General features: G+C 38.2%; 2 protein-coding genes across 2 annotated transcripts; one reads left to right on the top strand and one right to left on the bottom strand.

The window, feature by feature from the left end:
- The first annotated feature begins 162 nt into the window (after positions 1 to 162).
- Positions 163 to 4330, top strand: cfap410 (cilia and flagella associated protein 410). Its single transcript, XM_036587165.1, has 7 exons — positions 163 to 324; positions 1745 to 1763; positions 1868 to 1914; positions 2041 to 2270; positions 2547 to 2694; positions 3112 to 3208; positions 3435 to 4330. The coding sequence occupies exons 1-7, from the start codon at positions 248 to 250 to the stop codon at positions 3582 to 3584; spliced, it is 768 nt and encodes a 255-aa protein (XP_036443058.1). The 5' UTR covers positions 163 to 247; the 3' UTR covers positions 3585 to 4330.
- Positions 4331 to 4390: 60 nt separating this feature from the next.
- On the bottom strand, positions 4391 to 15597 carry orc2 (origin recognition complex, subunit 2). The gene is made up of 17 exons (XM_036587164.1): positions 15401 to 15597; positions 15153 to 15256; positions 13467 to 13619; positions 13199 to 13285; positions 12661 to 12753; positions 12472 to 12503; positions 11818 to 11875; positions 11521 to 11711; positions 10692 to 10790; positions 10396 to 10505; positions 10054 to 10186; positions 9532 to 9628; positions 8421 to 8567; positions 8030 to 8201; positions 6336 to 6397; positions 5422 to 5540; positions 4391 to 4739 (listed from the first exon to the last, which is right to left on the bottom strand). Exons 2-17 carry the CDS (start codon positions 15247 to 15249, stop codon positions 4656 to 4658), a joined length of 1734 nt encoding a protein of 577 aa, XP_036443057.1. The 5' UTR covers positions 15250 to 15256; positions 15401 to 15597; the 3' UTR covers positions 4391 to 4655.
- Positions 15598 to 16535: the final 938 nt, after the last annotated feature.

Genomic DNA, 16535 nt, shown 5'->3' on the forward strand with positions numbered 1-16535 from the left:
ATTGTTAAATTCATTCTAAAGTCACGCAAAATCTGAAGAACATAAGAATGTTTGCTCTGATTGTTTCTGCACTGAATAATACAAACGATGCAATGTCGCCATCTAGCGAGTGAGCCTGGAGGTGGATGGTCGCGCCTGCGCATTCGCAGCTTGTCAGTGAGGCTAAATGATGCGATGGCAGGTCAGCTAATGTGCAGCTTCTTGGACAGTTTTGAACCAATAAAGTAAAATAAAGTACAAGTTTACAATGAAATTAACTCGGAAACTTGTTCTCGCTCGGGCCAAAGCGTCGGACCTCGACAGTGTAAAAAAACTGAATTGCTGGTACGTTGTGCATGTGTTTAGTTGCTCGCTAACATGTTAGCAAACATGACTGGTGTCTTAGTAACAGCCTGAAACCTTAAAGCTTCTTTACGACACGATTTGCCTGGCCACGGTTCGATATTTTGGCTTTTCGATATATATTTTTAAACTGTTAGGATTCACTTTCTTTTTAGTCGATATATCCAACCAGCAGGCTTAATTTTAACTTTTAACTTTCAGTTCAACGTCAAAATCGAGTTGGTTGTAAAGGTATATTAAGTTATGCTTGAATATAAACCCTTGTTATTACTGTCAAGTTTCAACATGGATCTCAAAGAAGAAAATTTTCGTTGCAAAAGAAAAACTTTGACTTTATGATAGGGTTGCTCGATTATGGCAAAAATCATAATCACGATTGTATTGGTCAGTATTGAGATTTATTGAGCTTTTAAAAAACTTTAACAGTGGATTTCTGTGAAATAATTCAACTGAAAACAAATAAAAAATAAATGAGATGAGTTTGGGCTTTTAGAGAGGGGTAAAAGCTACCTACTGTAAAGGAAAGGGGTGGGCTGGATTTCTAACACAAGACAAAACGAGAGCATCATTTCAAAACAGAATGCAACACAATAGTTGTTTTCTCGATTATCTTGTTTTCATAATCGTTTCAACCCAAATCGTAATTAAAAATAAATCTGATTAATCATCCAGCCATACTTTACAATATTTATACACTGGATTAATAAAATCACATCGTAGCCAGTAGAATCAGTGTATCAGGTAGGGATGTACAATGATGTCTGATTCATTACCGGTATCGGCAAGTAATTGTTAAAAGTTGATCAGCAGACAGATGTTTAGCTAACTGACATTTCAAACCGATACTCGATGACACATTTCTTGTACTCCGAAAAGAAGAGCAGAACATTTAGTTGATGCTGGACTGTTGCAAAATGTCTGTATTATATTAATTTTATGTAACTTTATATATATATATATATATATAGGTTATAGGTTAACCCTGTATGAAGGTTATATTTCTCTGTAATCCCAATCCAGGTGGATTTAGTCACTTTTGTGGAATTTGTTTCAGCATATGTCTATATGAAAAATATCTGACATTGGCATCAGCCCACAGTTGCTGGATTGTGTAACTTGAGCGGCATCTGTATCCAAGCTAAGGATATGTGCTTTTCTCAGGACATGGAATTTAGCTGTCACCTTCCTATAACTAAAATCATGCTGACTTGGCTAACGTAGTGTATATAGTCCTGTATACGGTATTACTGTGTATATCTTCAGCTATTACAAACTTCTCAGCCAGTCAGCTAAGACTGTCATTGTAGCTTTACATAAATTCGATTTTAGGCAACATCATCATTTACTAAACACAAACACTCAGTCTGCCAGCATACTCAATGTACTTATTTATATGTTGTAGGGGCTGCAACCTGACAGACGTAAGTATTGTTTCTATCCAACATCTATGTTTCATGTTTCAGGCCTTTTCTCAAATACCATATTTATTATTTTCATATCACTTTGTGTTTACATATGTTCTCAGATCTCAATATTCTCAGAAATACCCAATATTGAAGTCTTAACATTGAGGTAGGTTGGCTTTACTATACCTGATTCTGATTAGTGGTTGATAGTCAGATTAGGTTACATTTGTTGGGTTCCTTGTTTATAACCAACATTTATTATTATTCTTTTAAACACAATTCTCTTTCTCAGTGCCAATAAAATATCCTCTCTGGAGCACATCTCCAACTGTCAGAATCTAACAGAGCTCTACTTGAGGCGAAATGACATCCAGAATCTCTCAGAGCTGGGCCACCTTAAAAACCTTGCCTGCCTCAAGGTTCTATGGCTGGCAGAGAATCCATGCTGCGAGCCTGACCCAGTTAAGTACCGTCTAACCGTGCTGAAAAACCTGCCTGGCCTACACAAACTGGACAACCAGGGTGAGTAAGACGGCAAAGCTGAAGCTTTAGTACTACTGAATTAGACCCAGGGTAGCAACAATGTTATTGCTGCAAGCATATCATATATAATGTTCACGCTCAAAGTTCTCTGCCAGCATTATTAGTAACCATATAAAGATTAGAATTTTATGCTTAAAGTCTTCTGCTAGGATGGCTAGGAACAATTGAAAGATAACAGCAGCACAGTTAGTAACTAGCCTACCAGAAGCTCTTATTTAGCTCTGAATTTTAATAACACGTGTACCGTTTTTTCAGTCGTGACAGAGGAAGAACTTGCACTTGCTTTGGAGCAAGGAGAGGAAATTGTCACTCCTCCAGGTCCCATTTCAGCCAGTTCCACCAATGGCCTTGCAGAGGCAGACTCTGAGAATGACCCTCTTAATTACAGTATGGAAGAGACCAAGTGAGTTTTTAACCATTGTCCAGTCTCCATACTCACATAATTAAAAACTAAATTGCTTTATGTCACTGACTCAGAAGGATGAGCACACTTTCGAAGAAGAATGAACCTAATTACAGCTTAAAGGAATAGTTTGGCAAAAATCTGTTTTACACAATTTTCCAATTACCCCATCAGTCAAAACATGTTTGGTGTCTGAAGTTTGCCTCTTTAGTTTTCCACTGGAGTTAAGGAGGCTAATGTAGCTAACAAGTAATGGAGTCCTGTTGCCTCCAGTTAATGTTGTGCAAAGTTCAGTTGTAATTTTACACTTAAAGTTTTTTAGGCTCTATTTGGAAAACAAGTCCAGTCTACTAACATGCTTGTAGTACAGACTGTGGAGACTGTCAGAAGTGACATGTTTTGTGTTTGGTTCCTCAGTAAAATTCGTGCACAGCTTGGGATGAAGCCAATACCTAGAGATAAATTCCCATCGTTTTCTTCCCCACGAGAACTAGGGGCTAGTCCTAAGAAAAAGGTCAGTTCACATTTCGCATTATATGATATTTCCTAAAACTAAGCAATAAATATTAGGTTCATTGTTTTATATATTGTCACTTTTTACTGCCTGCATTTACATTAGCATCTGCTGACTCACTCTGTGGTCATTAACAATGTATGCACTGCCTAGGAAACTGCCTTAAGTAGGGTCAGTAATGGTCAATTTAGTGTTGAATGTTTCTGATGACGTTATCTCCCTATAGAGCCACACTCTGGAGGCTGTGCTGTTACTGCTAAAGGATCTGGACGTTGAGGAGCTGAAAATCGTTCAGAGTGCCACAGAAAACAAGCTCAGAGCACGCAGTCGACAGAAGGAGAAAGAGAAGGAGAAAGCTCTGATCACCCAGAACTAATGCTGCCAAAACACTGGACAACCAGCAATGATGTAATAACTAGGGCTACAGATCTTCTGATTTTTGAAATCCAGGTAAAGGTGTTTACAGACATCAGCCCATATTTTCAGGTGTCCGAGATTAAAATCACTGACCCAACGCCTCAAGTCCATGTAATCCTAGACAGTGCTATAGCCAGGCATAAACCGATCCCAGATCAGCATTCCTACTCAGCCAGCCCCAAGCATCCCAGGTCAGCCATAAATGTAAGTAAGAGTTCAGAGAAGCACCCACAAAGTGCATAGAACTGACCGTGTTGGACTGTGTTAGTGTTGTTCCGCAACTGCATCTTACACTGTTGCCTTCAGCAGAGACTGAATTATTCTGGAGAACAAAGGTATCTCATGTATAGATGTGTACACTACTATTCAAAAATTTGGAATCAATGTTTTGAGCAATATAGTAACAAATATAGCGGTAGATACAAGCTTAAATGATGTTAAAAGTCTGTTAGTTTGAAACAACTTGTAGGAAGCTGTAAAAATGACACAAGTACGGCAAGTGATTCCAAACTTTTGAACAGGGCTGCAAGTGCTAACTGTGTTTCATTAGGGTTTGTCTTGCATCCAGTTGTTACCAAATCACAAAAACGTTTGCTTGTATTATTATTTTGCTTTAATGAAAATGTTCCACCAACGTGTATATGCTAACTGTTTGAGTCTTTAATATTTGTATTTTTATATGTAAATAAATTGCAGTGCACCTTATTTATTACACCTCTGTACATGGCAGTACATATAGAGAGCACATTATTAACCATCAAAAGGCAACAGTACAAGTGCTGTGGGCAGCAATATCCAGTACTTGAGATTTCTAAATCATTCCAATCAGAAGGTTCCAGTCAACAGAATTAGTCTGAATCCTTAGTCCCATTCTGAGTCTGTTCTACTGAACCTCTTTCTGACCAAACTGGACAGTAGGGCAGTCTATGTCAGATTACTACTGCCTATCCAGAGTATTCAGAACAGGTACAGTCAACAGTGATGAAAGAGAGGCGGACACTGAAACAGGACTCTTCTGACTCGATCCTGCTCACTCAACATCCTCCTTTTCCAGGAAGTCTGTGAGAGTTCCAGCATCCACAGGGATGAGAAGGTACTCTACTCCATCAGCCCCCTGCAGAAAGGAAAGGGAAAAAAAAAAAAAGACAAATCTTGAAAAAGTGGCATTTGTATACATTTCGTTTCTAGTTAGTTGGGTACACCTACCTACATTTGTTGGCCATTTATTCAGAAACACCTACCGTATAGACTCACATTGTAGGCTTACAATGTCACCGTTTAGGTTGAGCATAGGAAAAAGATGAGCTATAGTTTCTAACTGTACCACTATCATACATCCAACCTAGGGATGCGCTCTCCCACTACATTTCATATTCAAGTATCTGTAAAAGATTAACGAACGGATAACATGTTAACTGCGGGTAAGAAAACGAACAACCTCCAAAAAAAAGTTTAAAGGCTGAGAATAACATAGGGTTGTAGGCTTTCTTTTTTTCCCTTAGTGATAAAACTTTTGTGTTGGATTAGTAATGAAAGCTGTCTCTTCAGATGAACTAACGAGCTAACACCATAGCGATCACTGGCACACAGATACAAGCCGTTAAAAGTGGCATTTCACTGAATTTTTGGCCTGTATATTTTCTCCCTGTGATATAACGGAACAGTATTTGAATACTGGCACCTCGGAGGGTTAACCGTGTATCTGTGCACATCCACAACACAACTTTGCTTCCAGTAAAGTGGGTTATTAGCATGTATTCCATGCACTGAGTCAGTGAACTGTTTTTGTGATTCACCTTCTTGGTGCGAATGAGCTTGTGGTCTCTGAACTCTGTGAGCTGAGTTCTCAGCGTGATGTCACTGTTAACCAGGAACGCTTCACGACAGCGCTGGTAAAAGTCTTGGAAAGACAGACCTGAGTACAAATCACAAGACAGATGTTTAGAGAGCAAACAAACCTGTAATATATAATGGAATCAAAGAGATAATACAACTGTTTGGTCCAAAACATGAGCTAAACGTTCCAAAACAAGAAGAGCACATGAAGGGCATACTGATTGATTCCTGGCTGGTTTTCAGATTTTTCCTGTTTTACTTAGAGCTGAGTACAAGGGAAGCACTGAGATGAGGATTTATAAGCTGTTGTTATTGTCATATTTGCCTTTGCCAATACATAAACAATTATAAAATGTAGAAACTGTGACTCAATTTACATGGATTTGCATTACAGAGAAACACATTTATTTCTGTAGTGTTACAAATGCAGTAAAATGAATGAAGTCCTAATATTTTAGCACCACAGTCTGGCATTCCCAAATCTTCTGCTCTTCCAGAGGACATCATCAAATATAGGTATGTAGTAGTCAAATATAAACCATCTGATTTTCTACCAAATACGATATGATCCCAATATCACTGTGCATCACTACTGGGTACTGTTTGTGATTGCGCCATACTGATTCTTAAAGGATACTTTTTTCTATAACTTCTTTTCAATTACAAACCTAAAGTGAGTAAATTTACAGACTGTAAAGGATTACAGACAAATATAGAAGTGCTGATGTTAATAGTATGCATATAGAATGTAATTTTGACAGCAGTACAGATTTTGTAAAAAAGCATGTTTATCAGGCTGACTACTTGTTCTTGAATGACATTTTTTTCAGTACTCTAAATTACTGAAGTAATTTGGTCAGTATCCTAGTTTTACCTGTATACGAAGGGTTGTCTTTGTTCTCCAGCTGAAACTCAGCAAGCAGTCTGAAGATCCCTCTGTGGAAACACAACACAATATCACCAACAGAAACATTTTGAGACCACGACTTTTCCCTGTTAAAGATCACCAGAGCACCAACAGCTTTGTCAGGCCAACCACAGCATCAATCCATGTAAGACTACCTGACACTGGGTATAAAACACACACATATCTATTTGTATATAAGCTACTTTACTTTGTATAAGTAAGTTTGTATTTAGCATTTAGGTGTAACTTTACATACAAATGCTAGGGACCCCTCCCCACCACTTCTTCAAATGCCCATTTTGGTCCCCACTGTTTTTTTGTACATGTAGTCTCAGCATTACAATGATAAATGACACTCTAGTTGTGACACAGATCACTGAAAACAAATAAGAACAGTTCTGTTGTGTGTATATTGAGATCAATGAGATATCAGTTAAATGCTACGTGTCCTTGTAATCAGAGGTGAGTGCAGTAGGTGAGATCAGAATATTAAGACAAATTTAAGTATTCAGCATAATAAATTCTTACATTTGTAGTTTATATACAGAACATTATTAATTGTATTATATACTGAATTTATAAGAGCTGATAGCTAGCAAGCTATGTTACTAAACTTACTGAAGGACTACACTTTTTTGGTGGGAGTGGCCAAATTAGCAGGTTATGTACTAAGGACCTCCATGCAAATACACAGATCTATATAAACCTATTGAGCTCATGCCCTTTGTATGAATGCCTGTTCCATTCTAGTTCAGAATAATGAAAATAAAAATAATGAGTCTAATGTGCAATTTCCCAGAATGGATCAGCATCAGAATGCAGAATGCATCCTGATCATTGGTAACCGTATGATTTTGAGCTTATCGCATTAAAGCAATGCAAAGCCAGAAGAGGTCCAAAAATAAGTCAAGCTTTTCCCAGGAGTAAACAGCATACAGCCAGTATTTACCATCAATCTTGGTAAATCTGAGTAGGTTGTTCATTACAATGATCTCTGAGGATTTTATGCTTTGACAGAGAAACTGCTATATATGCATAAGCAACGAGGCAAAGCGCAATATAGCAGCAGCTGTCCCTTGCTCAAAAATAGTGCCCATTTTGTACATCACCACAGTAAAAACTTTAGTAAATCACAAAATGTTAGTAGATCCCTTATATAGGGATTGTACAGCTGTATAAGCAGAACAGAAATGGAAACTAATCTACTCTCTGATCTCGTTTTAGTGCTATAAGAAATCAGGATGTTATGTATGTCACCTTTAAATGCAAACAGGACAGCTTTGCATACTCCTGCATAATTTTCGGTGTATTACTCCAGCAACTGAAAAAGTTTTTGCACCCCTTGTCAAGTTACATGTTTGTGTGCTGAATTTACCATATTGGGGGGAAAAAAACAAAAATGTGGCCTGTGCAAAAGTTATGGCACATTTTATATTTTGTTTTTATGTTTTCCAATATGTTAAACTCAGCAAACTAATAGAAATTAATACTAAAATTTACAGAACTTTCTACAAAATCCACACTGTTCAAACGTTTGGATGCGACTACATGGACTGAATACGAACAAATAACTGCACATAACAGTAATAAAACAATTTGACGGTAAACATGAATGTGTGTGTGTGTGTGAGGTGTTGCACTTGACAGGTGTGGTGCTGTACCTGGCATTTGGTGTAAGACTGCGCAAGACGTGTGTGAGTGAGCTGAGAGCCAGTGCACCCGTCTGCTGCACCAACAGTGAGTTCTCGTACGATGTCTCCTCCGTATATGGCAGAAACGAAGTCATCTCATACCAAAGCCAGTTAAACAAGCTCATCTTCGAGTGGTCCCACACTGAACGCCACCACAAACAAGCAAACAATGGAACACTCAAATACATCACTAGAACCAGGCAAGGTAGTTTTGCCTCAAATTAAGAAGTTAAATAACAAAAACAGATGCCTACAAGTCAATAACAAGCTTGACCAGATATTGAAGGATGACATTCATGTAATCTGATGGGGAAAAAAAGTAATAAAATTCTGGAAATAGTGTTAAAGTGTGAAAACACACCAAGAGGGGCGTTGATGTGATCTATGGAGGCCAGCAGGTGCATGTTGGGAATGGAGGCCAGCTGTCCCAGGGCCTGCTGGTTCTTCTCACCCCGCAACATGGGGCCATCAATATTGTGGACGATAAGATAGATGTGGATGTCTGGTTCTGGTGAGAAGACACACAATTATTAATGTGACTGCTACGTTATCAGACAGCAGTATCAAAATGCTGTAGCAAGGCTTCTGTCTGCCACACACTGGAAACAGACAGGATGACATTCAATATAGAGGTTGGCTGTTATCTAAAAATATACAGTACAGTGCAAAAGTCAGCGACCACCATTAATTTGTTTAATTTCCCAGTCAAAGCACAATTTATTAATTTTTCAGGACACATTTTGAGGAGATTAGATATTAGACAATCCAACTAAATAAAGAAGGGGAAGTCAAAGGAAAATAAGAGACAAACAGGGAGTTTCCAAAACTGGAGCTCAAAAAAGGATTAAAAGCTACAGACAAAATGGGACTCCTAACAACCATAGAAGACCTGGTAGACACCAAAACTGTCCCCATCAGATAGACAGTCCTTAAGGCTTTAATCAGAAAATCAAGCTGCACTCTTTCTTCAGATCTGAAAAAGTCTGCAGGTGTTTCTGCTTATCTTTCTACTGTGAGAAGACAATTCAGTGCTATAAGTCTGAAAGGATATGAAATCAAACAATTTGTAAATGGCAAATCAAATAAATAAGCTGCTGGTGTTCTCAGAACAAGTTTTATTACATGGAGTCCAGACCTTAACATTACTGAATGTTGGATCGTGAGAAGCAGAAAATGCAACCAACTTCTAAAGACTGAACTTTGGAGGTGTGAAAAAACATCCCCGCAGCTTTCTTTAAAAAACTGAAAGCATGTCTCCCACAAAGAATGGAAGCTGTAATAAAGGCACTGAAAAAATTATTATATTTAATTGTTATGGCTTAAATTAAGGTGTAATTTCTGTGTACTGTTTTCCCTTTTCTTCTTTGACACTTAACAAATGAATAACTTGCTTGGTTTCTAAGTTTGGTGTCTGACTTTTGAACAGAACTGTATGTTCTGTGCTTTTAAAACGATCAATATTTAAACAGTACCTTTTTTAAGGGTTTTCACAATGAAGTCTATTTGGTCCATAGGGGTACGAAAACTCCCATCATGCTCCAGCATCTCACCAGTGATTGCGTTTAAAATCTGCCAAAAAAGGAAAGACATAAACCAACACTATGAGAAATATTAGAGTAGCAAACCAATAATGCCTCTGCTGTAGACGCATAAGGACAAAGGAATTTCTGAACAAGGTGATAGTGTTTCCTAAAACTCTGATGGAAGATCAATTATAAAGTACTATTTTTATGACCTAAAAGCTGATTTATGAGTTTATACACAACTAAAACAACACTGTAAGATAATTATTACAGATACACTAGAAGTAATGTGATAAAAACATACTAAAACAATACAAATCAGTCTTTTAAAAGTGCAGTTATAAAGAAATAGCTTTTATACTTTATAAGGATATTTCAATAAATGAAACATTAATAAAAAAATTAGGTTATGCACATCTGCTTTAGATTTCTATCTCAAAACAGGGATGTGTAAATGGAGATAAAACTGACCGATTTGAGGGTAATGCTTGGAAAAAAGCCATTGACCACCATGTGGACAGAGTCTGACAACATGGTGGTGCGGAACTTCTCCAGTAAAAGCTTCTTGGAGCCCAGGCCATAGAGAAGTATGTTGAACCCCATCCTGAGGAAATGTATGCAGAAAATTGTAAAAAATTAACACAATACAAATGCAATACATCTAGTGGGGTCCACCAGTTACTTTGGAAAAGCTTCTAAAACATCAATAGTCATCATATTTTAAAATTTCATGATCATTTTACCATTAAAAATAAAAAACACATAAAACACTTTCTGAAACTCGCTGCAAACACATCTGACACACAACTCAACTGTAACTGCAGCATCCACTTGCTGAAATTCTTCTCGTGCTTTTTGTTAAGCTCACTGATCTCATCTATGTAACAGGAGGGCTTCCCATCCAGCAATCTGAGCAGTGTTTCCTGCAACACAACACGCAAAAGTTTTTTTCAGATACAAATAAATAAGTCTAATAGTAATTTCCTTTTGATCTCCTACTGGATGAACTTCACCTTAAGCCTGAGCTTAAGTTACCTGGCTAACTGAGAAATATTGCTTTTTTGAATACTTCCAGCTGTGTTAACTGCAGACAGTGGAACAGCACTGACCCGATCCAGTTTTGGAGTCTGGAGCTTCTGGAGAGTCCGGTCTGACGTCAGAACCTTCGAGCTGCTGTGAGCTTCAAAATATTCCTCCACCAGGTTGGGCTGAAAGCAGAAATGTTTACATAAATGCACACATACTTTTAGCACATACATACAAACACATATACTACACTGATTAAATTCTTTGAATCTAACTTTTGCCTTAAACGTTTTAAAGATCTGCTACCTGTCCTGAGACCAATAGGACCTGACAAAATATTGGGTTTCAAGCAAAGTTAGGGCTTATATTTCATGTACACTGAGCTCGGGATTGTTTTCTAATGAGTGATTATTCTCAGTAGTAGATATGTTTTCATTTGATTGAACACAATTTCATGCATTTCATTTTCTCTCTCTCCATTATAGGTTAGTGTGTGTGTGCAACAATTGAGACAGGGACATCTTCATTGTGGAAATATCATGACCTGGTCACTACATCAGATAAAAAGCACTACTGTCTTTACCACATTACATTTCCCATAGACGCAGCCTTTCCTCAGCAGCTACTAGCCAGAAACAAATGTTAGTGATATGAACAGAGTACTTCCTCATACCAGTTAGGTCAGTGTGAGGTACAGCGAAAGCTCCACTGTTGGATAGGCTTGTAGAGTTTTTTTTCTGTTTTCTATTGATCCAGTCAAGTGCTTAGTAACAAAAGCAAACACATGTGAAATTGTGTCTACAATCATCCATCTTTCTTAGTGTGTTAAAGTGGATTCGGATCAGGTTTGTGTTTCAAAAAGTCACAGATTAAAGCCACAGATGGCTGTAACACAGACAGCAAGAATCCCACCTCGGGCGCTTTCTTGCTCTTCTTGGCTGGTGTCTTGTAAAGAGCAGCGGCATCTGCAGACGTCTTACTGGGCGTTTTTGGCTGAGCTTCAGCTTTTGCCCCCTTTTCTTCATCATCATCATCTTCCTCCTCCTCCTCCTCCGAGTTTGAGGGGGAGAAATCACTGTCACTGTCTGACTTCAGATTTGGAGCTGAAAACAAACAAACAAACAAACAAACAAAGTGATCAACTTTTATCAAAACAAGAAGAGCATCTACCACTGTCAACTGACACGAGTTTAAATAATTTAACCAAACCTGATATCCTCTTTCTCAATCTGTGAGGAGTCGTAGAGACAAACTGTACTTTCTTCCCCTGGGGAAAAATAAATAAACAGGCAATAGGTAAAAACAGCTTATAAATAATATATGAAAATAAATACTTTAAAAGCATCTGATAAAATTTAAAGGGCTCACTTTTCTTTAATCAAAGATACTGATGTAGTTTGGTCCATAAATGGAAAATAGGCTGCAAAAACAGCCTGAATTTACTGTTACAGTGAAGTCACTCAAACCATATTATTTACATATATTCACTCATTCAGCCTCCAGCAGTTTAGCTCTGCCCATTCACACTAAAGTTATTAAGAGCATGGATTGCTTTTTGAATTAGGCATAATACTGGGCAGCCAATCAGAACAGAGCTCATTTACTTATATCAGTCTTAATGGCACAGTAGCAAAAACAGCCGGTTTAATTCTAAGGGATAAAGAGAGGTTGGAAAACTGTCATGGAAACACAAATTATGACAAAAGCAAACCTTTGCAAACCTTACAAGTATATCAGTACAACACCCCATGATATGGGGCCTTTCAATGAACAATACAAAAGAGAAATAACTATATTACATATAAAAGGTGAGCAGATGCTGTGTTCAGTGTTTTTGCATATTGTGGAAATTTTTGGGATTACCTTCTGAGGAGTTTTGTTTTGACTGGTCAACTCTGCAGTGGGGGCGGAGAAATGGAGGGGAATATACAGAAGAATTATTATATATATTACAGGCACATTAAACAGGAAAGTAAAACAGAAAGTGCAGTAAAGAGAGCAAGAGAAAGCAAGAAAGAGAGCGAGAGAATATGAAATGAGATGATGACTAACTGCGGGTTGCACGGGTAGGGCTGAGTGCCTCCTCGGGACTGCCAGGTGTACTAAAGGTGACACTTTTCCCAGGGGTACGAGCCCACTCCGACGCTGAAGAGAGGGAGAGAGAGAGAAAGGCCTAGTAAGGAGTGTGTTACAGTCCCTAATATCTCAAAACATTCACCAGATGGCTGATCAACACAAATATATATTAAGTACAAAATTTAAAAAAGGACATTAACCTCCTTGCCCTAAATAATACAGCTAATCAGTACTGACAGGTAAACCCTATGTATAGTCTTTGAGCTCTAACTATGGAATACAATAGAGTGGATCTGACGGAATTGAATTCTGGTCTCGTTATGTGAATGCAACTTTTTGTGGCTATAAATTGCTTTAAATAAATAAATATATATATATAAATAATCAAAGAAATCACTCAAGAAGCAGGGCTGATTCTACAGAAGTGGCTGTATAAATGCAGGAACCCAGGAACTCTTATGTATGGATAAAAAACTCTCTTCTGACATCAACTAAAAATTCCCTTCTAACTCACCCATCTGGGCCATTTTATTGGAGCGTTTGATGGTCTGAAACGTGAACACTGAAGCACCTGCAGTGACCGATCCATTCTCCTCTCCAGCTGCACAACAGAAAATTACAAAACAGTAACCACAATGACCACAAAATGAAAACAACTGAAATTAAAGGCCAACAAATGATTTCTTCAATAAAGGCTGAAAGTACACTGCTTAATGTCTGCAGTGTTTGTTTATTGATCATTTTACTTAAAATAATTTCAAACCTTAAAATAAATGTCAAACCTTCAGCTCCAGCTCCAAGCGCCTCCACATAGTTTTGCTCATTAAAAACTCCATCCTCCTCCTCTTCTTCTTCAGCAGCAGGGTTTGCCGATGGCTTTCTAGAGCTCCTCAGGCTTGCTAGAGTTTGTACTGAACCTCTGGATGCTTTAGATCCTAAAACACAATCGCAAGAAAAAGTCCAATATTGACTTTAGTCTCCTTTGCTCTCAAAGGGGTGTAAAGCCCCCCAGCACTGGGCTGTGGAGCAGTGGAACTGCATTCTCTGGAGTGATGGAGCTCCATCCAGTACCTCTGAGATGAGCTGGAGTGATCCAGAACTAATAATCCAACATCAGTACCTGACCTGACCTCACTCATGCTCTTAGCTGAATGCAAATCCTCACAGCAACGTTAGTACATCTAGTGTAAAGCCTTTCCAGAAGAGTTGAGGCTGTTACTGCAGCAAAGGGGGACATACTCTATATTATTACCCTTGACTTTGGAAGAAACATTGGAACATTGGATTAGCAAGCATTTACAAACTCTTGAGCATACATATATACAAGGTGCAAAATGAAATCTGGTCAGCGGTGGTCCTATGGTGGTCTTTTTCCATTGATGGATGGAGTAGGATAAAGTTGATGTTTTACATTAAGTAACTAAACCTACAACATCTAAATGCCACGTTTCTAATAAAATGGCCAGTGAGGGTGTACTCCCTCATTGGCCATACCATAAGTGGTAACCTACACTTAAAAAAAGGCAATGGTTCTATTTAGATGTGAGAGCTTTATAAAGCTACATCTGCATGTTTAAATGGTTCTTCACATGGTGAAATGGTTCTTCTGATTGACAGAGAACATGTTGTATATGGTTCTATACAGAATCTTTTTGAAAATGGTTTGCCAAAAAGGTTCTTCTATACTCTTAAAAAACATGGTTCTTCAAGGATTCTTTACTAAAGACAATGGTTCTATACAGAACCATGAACACTCAAGGAACCACTTGCATGCTTAAATGGTTCTTTGCATGGTGAAATGGTTCTTCAGATTGATGGACAATGTGTTGTATATGGTCCTATCTAGCACCAAAAAGGGTTCTTTAGCGCTCTTAAAAAATTTGGTTCTTCAAGGGTTCTTTAGTACAGACAACAGTTTATAGCACCAAAAAGGGTTCTTCTATTGCTACAACACAATAAAAAAAAGATGGTTCTTCAAAAAGTTCTTTAGAAAAGAAAATGGTTCTATAAAGAACCACAAACATTCAAAGAACTATTTGCATGATTAAAAGGTTCTTTGCATCATGAAAAGCTTCTTCAGAAAGTGCTGTAGATGGTTCTGTGTAGAACCTTTTTGAAATGAGTTCATCTGTTGTTACGTTATTGAGCTTGAATCAATAGAACTATTCTGGGTGCTTTGGGTTAAAAAGGTTCTACATAGAACCCTCTACTGCACATTCTGAATCAGTCTGAAAAACATGTCTCTTTACAGAACCATCTTCTTTACTAAAGAACCTTTGAAGAACCATCTTTTTTAAGAGTGCATGTTAAGCTTGTAACAAGAACAAGAACTCTTTTCAAAAGGGTTCTATATAGAACCGTTCTCTCACTAAAGAACCCTTGAAAACCGCTGAAAGGAAAGGAATGAGCGCATTAAAGCACTGTGTTTTTTTTTTGCAATAGCACAGAAAACAGATGTGATGTCACACCTTCTTGTTTCTCAACAATGTGATCCAGCACATCTTCATCTCCCACGAACCGGACCTCCAGAACCCCTGAATCAGCAGCGCGTTTCTGTGGACTCATATCGGACCTGTCAGTGGGAGAAACACCACATTTCTCGGTCGGTGCTTCAAAACACAGAAACTCATAGACTTGTTTATTTAGCCGTTTAGGTTAGCATAACACAGCGATAGCGAAACTGCTAAAGTAAAGGCTGCAGTGTGGCCGAGCTCACCCTGAACAAAAGTGATAATTTCATCCAAAAGTGACAGATTTTGAGACACTTCTCCACAAAGTTCTTCAAATTCAAACAGCACGGGCCAATATTTTCCTGGAATAGTACATTTATGTCAAACAGTCCCGCATTTTAAAGCGCTGTGGTGACACTGGAGCAGTTCAGCTCTGATTCCCCGCCACCAGAAAAATATTCATACCACGTGTGTGGAAGTGACGTGACGTCACCGCTGTAGTTCAGGGCTGTGTCTCAAATCGACTAGTTGTCCACTAGTGTAGTCCGCTAACTGGGGTTTCAGCTCATTTCACGGTGCACCTCAAAATGTAAGAGAGGAACAAGTGCCCTGTTTGTTTTATAAGCTGGAATACAGTAGGATTTAGAGTGCACTTAAGGAGCCTGTTTACACTTAGACACTGTATGTGCCATGGGTGTAAATCCTAGCAGACACATTGGAGACAGATGGCTGTCTGATCACTTGGACCACGTCAGGAGGTGGTTTGAGAGTCAATGTATCTGTTTCTTCAGAACACAAACATATTCTTCACTCTGCGCCAGTGGTGGTTAGCTGCCGCTAATGGCTACCACGGGTCCACTGCCAGGTGGAGAGATTCCTTCCACTCAAAGAAATCCAACTGATCATAAGTCAATCATAAGTGTTCAAATTATGCAGAAATACTAATTATGCCCAATCGCATAACCGCAGAACAATGAACAACTACATATATTAAACTTATCCGTTCATCCCTTTAATCACTGGGATGTAATTATCTCATGTGAGTTGCACTACAGTAGTTTAGTTTCCTCTATTACTCATTGTTGGAACAAAACCATGAATCTCTATTTTTGTTATTTTTTACCTTTTTTTATGAAAATTTGATAAAAATGCCAGCTGCCGCTTATCATTTTTTGATAAATGGACTAATAGAAATGCTCCATTAACATTTTTTGAAATGAGGTTTTGCTGCAGCACAGTGGACATGGTAGTGTTATGGGTAAAAGTGTTTTTGTTAAAAAAAATATCTTTTTAAGTTCTAATGATACCAAATTTGCTTTAGTGTTAAACACCGTTAACCCTTTTTCACAGAAGCCATATAAAGCCATTTCTGCCTTTTTTAGAGGAGGTTCCTCAGTTAAA

Source organism: Colossoma macropomum, unplaced genomic scaffold (assembly GCF_904425465.1).
Source record: "Colossoma macropomum unplaced genomic scaffold, Colossoma_macropomum, whole genome shotgun sequence".
NCBI lineage: Eukaryota > Metazoa > Chordata > Actinopteri > Characiformes > Serrasalmidae > Colossoma > Colossoma macropomum.

What these genes read in the sequence shown, in the direction of transcription:
- orc2 (XM_036587164.1), bottom strand. Translation starts at nt 15,249, where the DNA reads ATGAGTCCACAGAAACGCGCTGCTGATTCAGGGGTTCTGGAGGTCCGG. An exon ending in CATTGTTGAGAAACAAGAAG is followed by an intron (nt 13,620 to 15,152) that starts GTGTGACATCAC and finishes ATTGTGTTTTAG; the next exon opens with GATCTAAAGCATCCAGAGGT. An exon ending in AAGTGGATGCTGCAGTTACA is followed by an intron (nt 10,187 to 10,395) that starts GTTGAGTTGTGT and finishes ACATTTCCTCAG; the next exon opens with GATGGGGTTCAACATACTTC.
- cfap410 (XM_036587165.1), top strand. Translation starts at nt 248, where the DNA reads ATGAAATTAACTCGGAAACTTGTTCTCGCTCGGGCCAAAGCGTCGGAC. An exon ending in ATTGAAGTCTTAACATTGAG is followed by an intron (nt 1,915 to 2,040) that starts GTAGGTTGGCTT and finishes TCTCTTTCTCAG; the next exon opens with TGCCAATAAAATATCCTCTC. An exon ending in ACACAAACTGGACAACCAGG is followed by an intron (nt 2,271 to 2,546) that starts GTGAGTAAGACG and finishes CCGTTTTTTCAG; the next exon opens with TCGTGACAGAGGAAGAACTT.